Here is a 15,211-nt window from a genome sequence, read left to right on the forward strand (position 1 = left end):
CTTCTGTTCTAGGTTGTGTTTTATAAGTGGCGTTTATTACACCTATGTAAGATTTCAATCCAGCGGCTTCCAGGCTGGCTGTAGATTTCCTGCAAGCTACAAACTCAAATCAACATGCATGCCAGGCAGTGCCACAGACTTAATAACACGTTATAAATATGTGCTCTATTTTACAATGTATGGAGACGGTGTTACGATGAATAAAATACAAAGCCAATAGAGTGTTGTTTAATTGGTAGTAACCTTATTGCTATTCTATAGTTTCTAAAATAATGGATTCTAAAAACATGCCAGACTTAGGTTCTGCTTTTCTTTCAGGCTCTGTCAACAGAATCAATAGAAAGACTCCCAGTGTATAACAAAGCTGCCTGGAAGCATTACAAAACCAACCATGAGGCTGATGACTGGTGTGTCCCCAGCAGAGAGCCAAAAGACATGACAACGTTTCGCAGTGCCTAGATACACTTGGGACACCTGATAACTCCAAATGTGGCTTTTGCATTAGGTTTGGAAGGGACGGTGTTCAGAACTACATTATGCCAAATACTTCATGTATCCTTTTCACAATTATCTATTTGGGTAGAACAAATGGAAGCTGAATTCCATTTATGCCTGTTAAATCTCCTGAAGGGTGAAATTGTACCTATTTGACACTTATATTTTCACAGTTAACTGAACATATTTTTAAACAAATGTAATTTCAGTCAACTTTTCTCTTTTATGGTAGAGTTCAGAAGATTGGAAGTCTTTGGGTTTCTACAGGAAGCTGTGTGATTTTTTAAAAATACTTTTCATTAAGTCTGCTGGAAACGTTTTCTTAGTAATACTGATTAGCTAGTTAGCCATCTTTCTGTTATTTGGACGAGTTCTGCCATCCTTTATGTAGTAGTGGCAACGGTAAGATGGTCTTCCTATGTACCAGTGACTAACTCCAGGTAAAGCAGAAACCATTGTTCTGTGAGTACAGAGCCAGCCACCTTTCAGTATCTTCATGCATTGTCTTAGCTCTGAAGTTAATTTATCATTTTAAAATTTTATTGCGAAAGATTGTAATGACTAGCTCCTTACGGATCTAAGCCAAAATCAAGGGCAATCTACTTTGAATATGCATGTGATAAATGCAAGGGGAAATTTTTATACTAAAAACCAACTAGCAACTGCTACCATTCTAGAGAAGAAATTGAAGGCAAAGCAGTGAGTCCCCAAAGCTGAACGTTGTTGAGATTACTTAGGGGAGCTTTTGAGGACAGAGCCTTTCGGGGTCCCACTGCAGATGTGCTGAATTAGGCTCCACAGCTAGAGCCCAGGAATCTCTCAAAATGCTTCTTGGGTGAGTTTGATGCATCACCTAGTTAGGGAACCATTCTTTTAAATTGAGTAATGATACCAATTTACTAAAATAATACATATCTTTAGGTTTTGGTTTTCACCTATTGAAAGGTCAGACTACTAGACTTGGATGGCAAACTGAATCTCAAGCCTGGTATAATTAGGAGCATAATTAGAAGCAGGAGAGAAAATGACTACTGGAGAACAGTAGCCAGATAACAGAAGGATCAGAACCATAAATGCGTAAGTCTTTACAAAGAACATACATTTTATAAGAAATACCTAGGGGCAGCCGGTTAGCTCAGTTGGTTGAGGGCGAGCTCTTAACAACAAGGTTGCCGGTTCAATCCCCACATGGGCCACTGTGAGCTGCACCCTCCAAAACTAGATTGAAACAACTACTTAACTTGGAGCTGATGGGTCCTGGAAAAACACACTTAAATAAATAAAAGTTTAAAAAAAAATATATAGACTTTGTTATCAGGAAAAAAGTCAATCGGCTTATTGCAAAAATCTTTTGCATTTGTGTGATAATTTGTAGCCTACAGATACTTTGGTATGTTTTGATATCTCCATTGGGCTTTAAAAGAGAGAGATACAGAGCAGGTGGTATCATGCTTGTGTTGGGACTCAGAGTGTGGCCTAAATAATTGTAGCCAGGGCCCAAACTGTATATGTTGGTCACTCCATCAGCCGCCAAATCTGGGTGACCATGAAGTGAGGAGATTGTTGTCAGTCAGACCTCATCTTTAAAGTGAAAGGAAAATACATTGACAATAAATTTTAAAGTAACATTTTAACTGTTTAAAGAACAGCTTTACTACTTAAAGGGGGGAAACTTTATCTATCTGGAAAATACATTGAGTTGAAACACCGCATTCTAGAACAAAAGGATTATATAAGCTTAACAATTCTATGTAAATTTGTAAATTGGGAGGGATGTTAAGGGAGAGTTAGGCCAGAACCCTGATTTGACAGATGCTGCCGCTGAGACTCGGTATGTGGTTTGCTCAAGGCTTCTTACCTAATCTGGCCAAATGTTGGAAAAAGAGATTTTACCTAACCTGTCGTTCCTTAATTACACATTTTGTGAAAAGCAATAGGATATGCTAATAGATGATTTTTATTAGTTCAATATGTTACAATTTTTTAGCTTTAAATTACACTTTTCTTGTAATGATAAAATTTTTAGAATCCTTTGAATCAGAGTTACCTACTTTCTTTCCTAAATGAGACATTTGTACAACTGACAAAAACTTGATGTTTTTATTTATGAAGCACTCCCCCCACCTAAAAAAAAAAACTTAAACTTTTTCCTTTTTATTAAGAGCTAAGAAATGGTGTTTTCAGAGGAAAAGTGAAATCTTTTTTTTTCAGCTTCTTTTTAGGTATAATAACGGCTCTTTACTTTGTTGTGGTAATGGACAGAAAATTACATAGAAAAATATTTAAGGGAAGCTTTTTCCTAGTTGGTTTTAAATCATTGTGCCACCTGGGAAGTTTCTAGAGTTTTTACTCTATTTTGTCTACCAGCATTTAATGTGATGCTATGTAGTTATAAAAACATACTGAAGGATAAGAATTGATACTAAGTGATTTTTATAACCTGAGCATTTAGTGAATGTGCCAACATTTTATAGAAAGAATCGCAAAAATATTCTGCCCTATACTTAAAATACTGGCTGGCTTTAGATATCTTCATGCTCAATAGCATTCACTTTCTTGCACTGTGAAGTTTTTACATGAAGATGATGAGGTGGAAGTCTACCATATTATTTTGTAAAATGTTTTGTGAACGGCAATAAACTGAAAACATGGATCAACTCTTATTTTGAAAATTAAATTGGGTCAATTTAGGTTTTGAAATTTTTTTTTTTTTTAAATAAAAGTCTTTCATCACCAAGGGTCAACATTCTGTAAACATTCAATAGTTTGTAGTTAGTTGGCTTGCACTAAATCTCACTATCTTCAGTAGAGGAAGTATTTGGAACTTAGATTTCCAATGTGTTTATTCTAATAGAGAAAGCCAGAGGGAGAGTTTGTATGGTTTGAGTTATCTTAGATGTTCATTATCCAAACATCCACAGATGACTTATTGCATAAATAAAGGTCTGTTGTGTGATTTTTGAAAGGTTATATTTAAGTGCTCTTTGAGTAACTTTTCACAATATAATTAATTGTAGAAAAGGTCTTAATTGAACCTGCATTACCCCTCTGCTTGTACCAGTTGAAAGTCATACCTAAACAAAGATAGATTCCTGTCTTATTCCTGATTGATGGGATGGGACCAAAACCCATCATTGTTAAAGCCAACAAGTTCCATAACAGAACAAGGGTCAAGAACTGGGGACACAAAGGCTTAGTGTTATTGAGTTAGCTCATTTGCACACATGGCTGTTGCCGGAGAAACTTTTCATCATATATGATTAACTTCTATCATATATGATAATTAACTTTCTTACAGTGTAGCCCAATGCATTTGAAAAAATACTATAATTAATAGTGTGAAGGACTTTATGTGTGATAAAAGAAGGCACCACTGGTTTGCTTAGTTCCGGCATTTTTAAACTATTGCATCTTTTGTTCTAGTCACATGTTTGGAAAGAATTAGACATCATACTACCCACTTTTTCTTTTTTTTTACAGTCTTTGCATTTCTTCAGCAATCACTACAACAGGCTTTTAACAGCAAAAGACAAGATTGCCAGGGTTTGGTACAAAACTTTAGTCTTTTTCTCTTGTCTTGAAAAGCTATTATTTATACCCGGGAATAGTGACAGCTATCTTTTACTTGGTTAAATTTGAGATTTTTGAGCAAAAATACAAAATTTTCATTCCAATAAGATAAACCAGAGAAACTTCTATTTGAGTGTTGTCTTCCTCCAGAAGTTAATTTTCTGGAAGTGTAGAAGTGTACTTCTTATAGTTGTCACATAGAATATTGTCAGAAATTTTGTAGTTTTTGAGTTGAAATGTTGACATCTGTTTATAATAAATTAAAAATGGTGGAAATTTTTTTAGCAAAAGGTTTATGAGACCAGGGCATTTTTAACTCAAATATAAAAAAACCACAGTATTTTTGCCATAGTTACTTAGATGTCTTCTTTTACAGGATTCAAACACGGGGACTAAAATGACAAAAAAATAAGTACCATACTCAGATGGCTTTTCTGAATCATGGAATTAAATTTCTCTTTTCCTGTATCATTTAAGAGCCTCTCAGTTGATTGGATTCCATTTTTAGTTAAACACTTTGGAGGTTCTTAGATAATCGGACATTTTCATAAACCACATTAAATGGTGTCATTTTGAATTGCTATAATGAAAAAACTCCATGTTTAATTTCAGTCCCAAATCATGGAAGGTTATTGTGACTTATCATAATCGGCAAAACTAAAAATTGTCTTGCCTTAAACCTGTGTTTTCTAAAAGGGATAAAGTTAATAATGGGTATTTTTGAGCTAGCACTCTACATGCACTTTTAATTTCTAATCAGCATATCACAGCACTTGATTTCAATTTAAAGAGAAAGTTACAGTGGTATTCTGTGTAATGCTATGACCACTATACTCAGAGCTTCCAGAAGATGATTCTTCAGTGAAAACAACACAAATGGAAGATTTCTCTGGTTTTTCTCAGAAGAGGGAACATTGTGATACTTTGATCAAGTGCCTTTAATTTAACAAGGTAAAAGACAGCTTTTACTACACTTCAGTGTAAACAACTGTCCTTTTATTAAGTATCCTATTAAAGACTCTGAAATTTTATTTACTGTAAAGGAAATAAGACTGTATGTTTTTCTCTAACTATTTTCTCAGAAGCATGCTAAGTGAAATGAATTTGATTTATTGCAACTGGTAGTTTATTGCTGTGGGCATTAAGCTATCCACTATGCTCTATAAAACAAAGACCACACAAAAGAAATTCAAACAACCCAAAGTAAAAGGAAACGTTCGTGGATACTAGGTTTATAAAATGGGTATGTGCATTTTCTCAAATACTCATCATCACTGGAAGGCATAATTGTCCTGCAGTATTGTCCCAAAGTAATCTAATTATCCATTCCACAAATGTACTAGGCCCTGTGCTAAACCTGCAGTTTCCTGATGGTGAGTACAAGTTGGCCACGGCATTCACTTTCAATTTGTAACTTTCCAGCTGAATTATCTCTTGTCCATCTCTATCTTTGCTGTGAATTCTGTAATATATTATTTTAACTTTGTGTCTATTCAACAGTGGCTCTTCTTGTCTTCTCTGAAATGGGTTACTATGTCACTGATTAGTTGTCCTGCTTGTTCTGCACTTATCACGTGACAAACAGGTGTCCAGTGTGTCAGGTATCCCAGCCGCTGCCAGCCCCCGATTCCCCCTCAGAGCCTTGAGCACCAGCCACACACCTTCTTGGAGATTCAGGCACTTGCCACATGTGCTCCTTGTGGCACCTGGGTTTTTGTGACATGTCTTCCCTTTTGTTCTGCAGCCTTGGATGGGACTGAGAACTTTTTTTCTTGCAATTATTAATCTTTGGGTTACTTCACGGTTGCCTTTTTTGTTCTTTCAGTTTTCTGTCATCTGTATAATCAGTTCCCTGCACTAAATCTACTCTATTTGAAATACTTAATTTCTGTCTTCCTTATTATTCCCCGACCAATACAGCTATAAAAATAGCAAACACATATCTAAAGTATTATTTCAACACACAGGAAGGTTTTTCGAAATTCTATGTTTGATGTCAAGTAAAAAACACTTGTAGGACCTTGGAGTTTTGGTAGCATAAAAGTTAAATCATTTACTTCCAATAATCTGAAAATTGAACCAATAAAATCAGATTTAGGGTGGAAGAAGGAAATACCAACCCTTCAACATTGCATTCAGCAATGATTTAGATTCATGATTAAAAAGTCCGTAGTTAAATCCTGAATATAAAATACTTTATGAACTCCTCAAATTACTGGTAAGATTTTCATATTATATGTGACCCTCTCATTGAGTGTTTTTCTCTTTCTCCAAAACAGCCAGGAGGAAAACCACAAAATACCAAAACAACCAGAATGAACTAGGTAATCTGCATAGTCCTTTAACCATTACGGAAGTCTAATTTGTAACTTAAAAGCTTCCAAAAAAGAATCTCTGGGCCCAAACTGTTTCACTAAAAAATTCTACCAAACATTTAAAGAAATTAGTGTCAATTTTACATAATCTCTTCCAGAAAATAGCAGAGGAGGGAACCCTTCCCAGCTCACTTTATAAGGCCAGTATTACTCTGATACCAAAACCAGACAGGCAATACAAAAAAACAACAACAAAAAAACCCCACAAACTACAGACCAATATCTCTCAAAAATTTAGATGCCACGATCTCAACAAAATACTGACATATTGAATCCAACAGTGTATTAGAAGTATATACCATGACCAAATGGAATTTATTCCACATATGCAGGGCTGGTTTAACATTAAAGTATCAGTGTATTCTATCATATAAATAGGCTAATGAAGAAAAATCACGTGATAGTATCAATTGACACAGGAAAAAGATTTGACAAAATCCAACCCCATTCAAAATAGCCAGGGGTCCCTACTTTGGGATCCGACAGTGTTGACTCCACTCTCAGGCAACTTTTCCCATCCTTGACAAGATAAGAATAATGCTTTACATACCTAACTTTGTGAAGGAGTCAGATTTTAAAAGAAATACATGGATCGAAATGGTATTTCAAACACTTACTGTATTATACTTTTCCAAGCTACAATTTACAACTGATCTTTTTTCACATAAAGAAAATAGTATTTTTCTAAATAAGTAATGTAGTTGGAAAGTTCATAACTACTCTGGTGATATACCCTCTGTGGGACTAAGCTAATAAGCATCATAATAGCATCTCGGTTCCCAGGATCCACAATTATACATTAACATTTGAATGAATACATTCATTATATAGCCAGGAGAGCAATTTCCAGATCCAGTGCTAATGTACTTCCTGGCTAAAGCTGAAAACTCTTAAGAGCAATTAATTAATTTTGTGAATTAATATCGTTTAGATAGCAGCCTCTAGAACTAAATGGAATAATGTATGTAAAATACTTAGCACATTTCCTGTCATGTAGTAAGTACTCAATAAATGATAGCCATTAGTATCAGTATTATAAACTAATGATACCATGACGTTTTCTACATTGATTACTGGCACAGGTAAATTTTTTTTTATGTAAAGCATCTTCAAGCTATTGATCCATTTTTCAAATCCAAGGTTTTATATGATGGAAATGCTTTTATACTCTCTTAACTTCAATCACTACTTTATCAACCCAAGGTTTGATTAAAAGATAAACCAATAGTTTTTTCCTGTAGAGGTCTTGGGCTGCCTGCAAGCTAGTGTGTGTGTGTGTGTGTGTGTGTGTGTGTGTGTGTGTGTGTGTGTGTGTGTGTGTGTTTGCAGGTCAGTAAAAAGAAATGCTGCCACCTAGTGTTTTAATTAAAGCCCTTGCCACAGAAAAGTGTTAGTTGGGTACTCTGGGAAGCAGATGCTGGGAGAGTTAGTACTGTAGGGCAAAAGGTTTATTGAGGAATAACTGGAATGAAATTTAGGGATGAATTAGGGAGGAAGCAGTCAGTATTGGGCAGGGAGGGAGAGCCTCAGACCATGCTGCAGTTCTGACAGTTCTGGCGAACATAGTGAAGATCTTGAGCAAAGATTGTTCCCCACTTGGGTCAGAAATGGACAGAACACTCACCATTCTCAGTCACTGGCTAGGGCCTGTCCTGGAAGAAGAGGATGGCTAGAAAGCTGAAGCAGAGCCTGATGGCACCAACAGATGGAGCTTGTCGGCTAATTCCCTCTTTACAGCTAACTGGTAAATTCCTTTCTGAAGGGAGATAGAGCAACACACCTCCATGGCTTCCTCAGAAGAAATGCTGGAAAAGACATAGAAATAAAATTCCTATTTGAGCTTTTTTGCTGCCAGTGACTTCTTTACTTACCCGGACTCCTTTGAGAAAGCTGGTTTTAAAATCATGCTTCTGTGAACACCTATCAGCTAAAACTATATAATAACCTATTTCTAATTCAGAAAGATGTAGAAAATTTTTAAATAAAGCTTAAGATAATGAATAGACAGAATCTTCTCAATATTAAGCTTCTATTAATTTTTCATAAATTTGGTGCCTCATGATACATCTGTTTATAGGTGTTAGTACACAACAGTCACAGGAATAGCTGTTTATACTTTTTCTTGTACTTAGTTTTGTGGATGTAATTTTATAGTTTACTCATAGTAGCCATTTTCTGGTAGAAAAATACTGCTAATTTGTTAGAATTAGATCCAGTATTTCATGTTTTTCTGGAAATTGCTTAATATTTTGAAAACAGCACTACTGTTTACATTGTTCAGCTACTGGAACAAAATTCAGAACTCCTCTATTGCGGTTAAAACTAAATAATAGAAGCAGAGTACTTCTTCTCCAAAGATAACTAATATCGTATGCAAAATTATCTGTAAGATAATTATATGAACCCCTTTTTTAAATAAAAAAATCAATTATGCAAAAGAATCAGTTATCCAACAGTTGTACTAAACTGGCTACATAATAAAAATTATTGAACTACAATGTAAGGGAAGCAGGGCCTGTTATTCCCTGTGGTTAAACATCTTTCTTAACTGGTCTATCTCCTTAGGTCTTATTTTGCTATATGGGAATTCATTCATTTTGGATTGCCTACAATGTAAGGCGGTGGGTATGCAGCTATGAACAGGGGCTTTACAGAAGAAAAAAACACAGGTGGCCACATTGTATATACGTAAGTGCTCAACTTCCTTAGTAATCAAGAAAATGCAAATGAAGAGCACATTGAGATGATATTTCATATCCCTTAGGTTAAAAATTTAACAAAGCCAAGGATGAGAATGGATCAAGGTGAACGTATATTATAATGCATGTGTAAATTTATAACTCACTTTCAAAACCAGTTTGGCAGTTTCTTGTAAAATCATGCATTGACATACCCTGTGGTCTAAAATTCCACTCTTAGATATATATCCTGGAGAAACTTGTATGCTTACGGTAGTACTTTCTGTAATAACAAACTACTGGAAATATCCCCCAAATCCATTGATGGGAAACACATAAATTTTGGTATAGTCTATTCAATGAAATATTATACAGCAGTAAAAATCAATGAACTACAGTTCCACACATGGATGAATCTTAGGAACATAATTCTGAGTGAAAAATTCCCAGAAGACTCATACTGTATGATACCATATCTATAAGCTCAAAAACAAAACAATGTGTTGCTTAGGCATATGTCAAACTTGTATTTTTTTTAAAGTGACAGGATGATAAATGCAAAACTGGCCAATGTTTACATGGATGGGAAGAGGAGGCACACACAGGTTTTTGTTAAGGTGGAAGGTTTTGTACTGAATAGCGGATTCACGGAGATGCATTATATTATGATACAAAATTTGTATCTATGACATATGAGGTCAGACAGTTAAGTTCGTGAACTTAATTGTCGGACCTCGTATATGTTCTTTTGTAATTTATAAATCTTTTCAGATGATTTGGGTAATTTAAAAAGCAATAAAATGACACTTTCCTCTTGGATAGTATATTGCTGCATCTAAATTGGTTAATGACAGAACTGACATTGGAATGCATGTTTTCTGTCTTCCAGGCTAGTGGTCTTAGAAAGTCCACTTTAAAATAAATAGAAAAACAGAACACAACAGTGTACACTATACTTTCCCACTAATGTGTTCTTTTCTTTCTTTTTAATTTGTAAAAATGATTGGTTATTATAAAAAATTCAAACAATATTTAAGAGCATTAAATAAAAATAAATTCTTCCCCTCTGCACTTCTCAACTCATTTCCTTTTTTTGGTCTCGGTCAGGCAAAGGCCTTGAAATTAGGTACTGTATTTGGACTCCAGCAAATAATTTGACAGTCTCCTGAGATATCACTATGAATAAGATGAAAAAATGGGGGCCAGAAAACAGAAGGGCTGGTCAATATGTAGTATTATGAGTGACTGTCCCCACTGAAAAGAGGAACATGGCCAAATTCAAGGGGTCAAGTAAGGGGTGGCTGTGGAAATTACGACACACGAAGAAACTTGAACAGAACTGAGGACATGAAGCCTGAACAAGAGAAGTCCCTGGAAACCTGTGGTAATCTGAAAGTGAGAAGTTATATACCTGTCATATTAGGCTAATTCTGTGGGCCTCAAAGGGAAACACACAAATCCCAAGGCAAATTTCTGAGAATTTGTCTCAAAAGCAAACAAAGACAAAAAACAGCAAAAACAAAACAAAACCCTGTATGTTGTGAGGTAATGTTTACTAGCAGCATGATGTCACGGAGAAGATTCATTCTTTCACTAAATGTACAGATTGCCTACACTCCACTCAGAGAAAGTGAGCAAAGATGACTTCTGAGACCTCCTGCAGTTCTGAGCAGCTATGATTCTACACTTAAAAAATATTGAGTGCTAAACCAAAGCCAAGTGAATTGCCACTCTTTTACAAAAATGTTTTATATGATTTACAGAAAAACCAGTGATTCAGAAAGAGTTTTATCAAAGCCCGTGGATATACTCAGAGTCGAATTTATGGCTCATGACTGACAATATTAATGGAAGCACTAATAAAAGTTATGATATGTAGTAATAAAAGAGCAAAGCATGGACTCATGAATCATTCCAAAAAGCTAAGGCAGGTCGTTTTTCCTTTGTGATTTAATACAGGGTAGATTTTACACTAACCTTAGCTTTCTACAGGAGACCTATAAACCTCAGTATAAGCTAAGGACTGTTAAACTATACTTGTTTCAAAGATAAAATACCAAAGAACCTACACATATGAAAACAGTGTGACATTCTAGACTTACAAAGTGGAAATGGTCAATCACCCTGCTTGATAGCATAAGAGCACAAGAGGTTGCTCACCGGGTACTCTTAAGATTCTCTTGGGTGGCTATTCCCCTAGTGCACTAGCAGTCTCTCTGGTTTCTGAGGCAATTTCCACTCAACTGTTTCAAATGGGTTTGGCAGGTAAGAGAACATGTAATGTGAAATGAATTTGAAGAATACCAGTTTGTGGTTTAGGATCTAGGGTGCAGAAAGAACTAAGAAAGTGAAATAGTTTAGCAATTAAGAGGAATCCAGAGTCAAATCACAAAAGGTTAACAATCTTTTTTAAAAAAGGAACAGGTTAGGTGATTATTGTAACTGCGCTGAACTCTTGTAAGGATTATTAGCTGCAGAGAAAAGGTAGGGGCCCTAAGAGCAAAGGTTCATAAACTAGAACAATACAGGAAACTGAGTGGGCGCCAGCAGAGAACTCTTTGGGACTTCTAGCTAGGGTTTCCCGCCCGGGGTCTCAAGAAGGTGTGATTAGCATTCGCCCGGTCTCCATTGCTTCCCGGCCCGCGATTGGCCGGTATTCTTCGGCTGCCCGCCGGGAGGATTGGCCGAACCCGCGGGGCAGGCAGTGGGGAGGCGCGGCGAGCTCGGAGGAGCAGCCCACAAACGGAGCCCCAGCGCGAAGGGGCAGTGTCCGGGCCTCCGACGGGCTTTAGAAGCAGGTGACTCCGCTAGGCAGGAGGGGCAGTCAGACCGCGGCCGTCAGTCGGCCACGGTCGCCACCGCCCCGGCTGAGCATCGTTCAACGCCAGCCGGACGTGGGAAAAAGGGTGCGAGCGCGTGGGGGTGGAGCCGACCAGGAGAGTCAGCTTGGCTCTAAGTCACTTGGCTCTAAGCAGTGTCCCAGGGACGGGGGACTCAGGCTGGCTCTGTACTATCCGCTTCTTTCGGGATCCGCGGAGATGAGAGCCCGCGCCTTCCCTTCTCTCGGTTCTTCTCCGTGGCTCTCTGTCCCCTTGGCGCTCTGACCTAGGGGGCCAGCCTGGAGGGCACAGTGGAAAAGGAGGCGGGGGCAGGGCGGGTTGTCAACAGATTGGTTAAGGAGGTGGAGGGGAGAGAAGGGAGAGAGGCTAATCTAGAGATTTGGAGACCACTTGCGGGGACTAAGCCGTTGACGCCCCTCTAATTAGGAGTGGTTACAATTTTTCTTCCCCAGCTTCTGTTTTAAAGAGTATTTTCCCTGGAATCGGAGTCTTAACTGCCCCTCCCCAGCTCTATCCAGCGAAGAGCTGAGCGCTGCCTGCCGAGGGAGGCAGCGCTTTCCCGAAACAGTTTTTCTTGGGGCAGATTTCTTGAAGAGGAAAAGAAACCAACAGGTTGCTAGCCCGTACGCCACACACAATTCGGCGGAGAGGAAAGCAACCGCCCTGGTTTCCCCTGCTTGCGTTGGCCTCGCGCGGAGTGAGGGAGACGAGGGGAGTAAGGACGCCCTGGCGTGGCCTGACTCGTTGGCGCCGCCCTCGCTGCTGCTGCTGCTGCTGCTGCTGCTCCTGACGCAGCTGGCAGGCCCGGCGGTGGCCGCCTCCAAGGCCCAGGTGTGCCAGGAAGTCACAGTACCTGTGTGCCGCGGCATCGGCTATAACCTGCCGCACATGCACAACCAGTTTAACCACGACACGGAGGACGAGGCGGGCCTGGAGGTGCACCAGTTCTGGCCGCTGGTGGAGATCCACTGCTCTCTGAAGCTGCGCTTTTTCCTGTGCTCAGTGTACACGCCCATCGGCCAGCCCACTATCACGAGCTCCTGCGGTCCTGCCGCACGCGGGTGTGCGAGGGCGCCAAGGCCGCCGGTTCCCTGTTCGTGCCCCAGCAGGGCTTCACCTGGTCCATGCACATGACCTGCGACGGCCTCCAGTGCTGGGCCAAAACGCAGAGGTCCTGTGCATGGATTACAACGGCAGCGAGGACACCACTGCACCCCCAAGGCTCCTGCCAAGCTCCCCCCCACCCCCGCCAGGTCCTGGGCTGGGGAGCGAGCGCGCCACCGCCAGGAGCCCATCGGTGTACAAGTGCCGGGAACCCTTCGTGCCCATCCTGAAGGAGTCGCACCTCATCTACAACAAGGTGCTGACGGGCCAGGTACCCAACTGCGCGGTTCCCTGCGACCAGACCCTCTTCAGCCCGGATGAGCGAGCGCAAGTTCACCACCTTCTGGATGGGCCTACTGTCTGTGCTCTGCTTGGTCTCCACCTACAGCCAGGTGGCCACGTTCCTGTGACGGGCCAGCCGTCACGAGTCGGTGGGTTCCCGAATGGGGGAGTGGGAATGAATAAAAGACACTCTCACATATGATGGCGATCGCGGAACTTCAGTGATCCTGAAGACACTAAGTTTATTTTTCTGCTCCCATATAAGCAGTTTGAGCACGTGCAAGTATGTATTAACATAACAAATGTAAATTCTTTAGCTTTCACATAGAGGATACAAAATTCACCGAAACTCACAAGTAATTATCTTATCAATTGCCCTGATAGGCATCAGCCTTCTGTGTCTGGGAACTGGCTGCTCCCACCAAATTCCTCAGCAGCTTACAAGCTCAAGCTCCCCTCAGGTGCAGGCAGAGACAATTGCCTCAGGGGGAGGAAACAGGTAGCATAAACCGAGCCATTCTGCAAAGCTCAGAGTTTCCTGCAACCATGGCTCCCCACACGTTCCTAATAGACACGGAACACTTCTGCTACACTGAGCGCCCATCATCTTCCTTTCAGCCTTCCTTTCAGTGCGTGTCACTGGGCTTCCTGGTGCGCCTGGTCGTGGGCCATGCCAGAGTCGCCTGCAGCCGCGAGCACAGCCACATTCCCTAGGAGACAACAGGCCCTGCGCCGTGCACTGTTGTCTTCCTTTGGTCTACTTCTTCGGCATGGCCGGCTCCATGTGGTGGGTCATCCTGTCGCTCACCTGGTTCTTGGCAGCTGGCATGAAGTAGGGCAAAGAGGCCATCTCAGGCTATGCACAGTACTTGCACTTGGCCATGTGGCTCATCTCCAGCGTCAAGTCCATCACGGCGCTGGCACTGAGCTCCATGGATGAGGACCCGGTGGCTGGCATCTGCTACGTGGGCAACCAGAACCTGAACTCCCTGCGCGGCTTCGTGCTGGGCCCTCTGGTGCTCTACCTGCTGCTGGGCACACTCTTCCTCCTGGCGGGCTTCACATTGCTCTTGCGCATCCGCAGTGTCATCAAGCAGGGTGGCACCAAGACAGACAAGCTGGAGAAACTCGTGATCCGCATGGGCATCTTCACGCTGCTCCTCACAGTGCCCGCCAGCGTCGCGGTGGCCTGCTACCTGTAAGGGCAACGCTATCGCGAGAGCTGGAGGCTGCGCTCACCTGCGCGTGTCCGACCGAACGCCGGCCAATCTCGCACCAAGCGGGAGTGCTGACTGGGTGCTCATGCTCAGGTACTTCATGTGCCTCCTGGTGGGCATTACGTCGGGCGTCTGGATTTGGTCCGGCAAGACTGTGGAGTCATGGCGGTCCTTCACTAGCCGCTGCTGCTGCCTCCGGCAACCAGGCCACAAGAGCGACCGTGCCAGGGCTGCCCGGACTGTGCTGAGGTGGGTTCCGAGCTGACGATGGGACGGGGCCACCAGGGACGGCTGCAGCTGCCTACCACAAGTGGTGACCCTGTCACACGCGTAGGAGGGGTGGTGGAGCGATGGGCCTGGAGCAAGGTACGGAGATGGTTTTGTTTGGTAGTTTTGCCAGAGTCACTTCCATTTACCTTCACAGTGCTGACGGCCCCCCCCCCCCCCCCATGGGCAACTTGGAGAGAGGGGAAAAGGGGCCTTTCAAGGGAGTAGCTGTTCCAGGACTTCTCAAAGGGGCTCAGCTCACATGTGTTCTGTTTTGCATTGCTTACTACCTTCTTTAGGGGAACACTGTTTTTAATTTATATGTATTTTTCTTAATTTTTAACTTTGATGCACTTTGGCAACAAAATTTACCTTTGCTTTAC

At 41.0% G+C, this 15,211-nt stretch overlaps 1 protein-coding gene and 1 pseudogene across 2 annotated transcripts in view; both read left to right on the forward strand.

Moving 5' to 3' along the window:
• PDK1 (pyruvate dehydrogenase kinase 1) overlaps positions 1 to 3,152 on the forward strand; it is a 33,471-nt gene extending 30,319 nt beyond the window's left edge. For both annotated transcript variants that reach the window (XM_019727444.3, XM_019727443.3), the window contains exon 11: positions 319 to 3,152. In XM_019727444.3, the coding sequence (XP_019583003.1) occupies positions 319 to 459 (141 nt within the window). In that variant the 3' untranslated portion in view covers positions 460 to 3,152. The remainder of the gene's footprint in view (positions 1 to 318) is intronic.
• Positions 3,153 to 10,465: 7,313 nt separating this feature from the next.
• On the forward strand, positions 10,466 to 15,002 carry LOC109445264 (frizzled-5-like; annotated as a pseudogene).
• Positions 15,003 to 15,211: the final 209 nt, after the last annotated feature.

Source organism: Rhinolophus sinicus, chromosome 17 (assembly GCF_057876585.1).
Source record: "Rhinolophus sinicus isolate RSI-liver-muscle chromosome 17, RSI-T2T, whole genome shotgun sequence".
Classification (NCBI taxonomy): domain Eukaryota; kingdom Metazoa; phylum Chordata; class Mammalia; order Chiroptera; family Rhinolophidae; genus Rhinolophus; species Rhinolophus sinicus.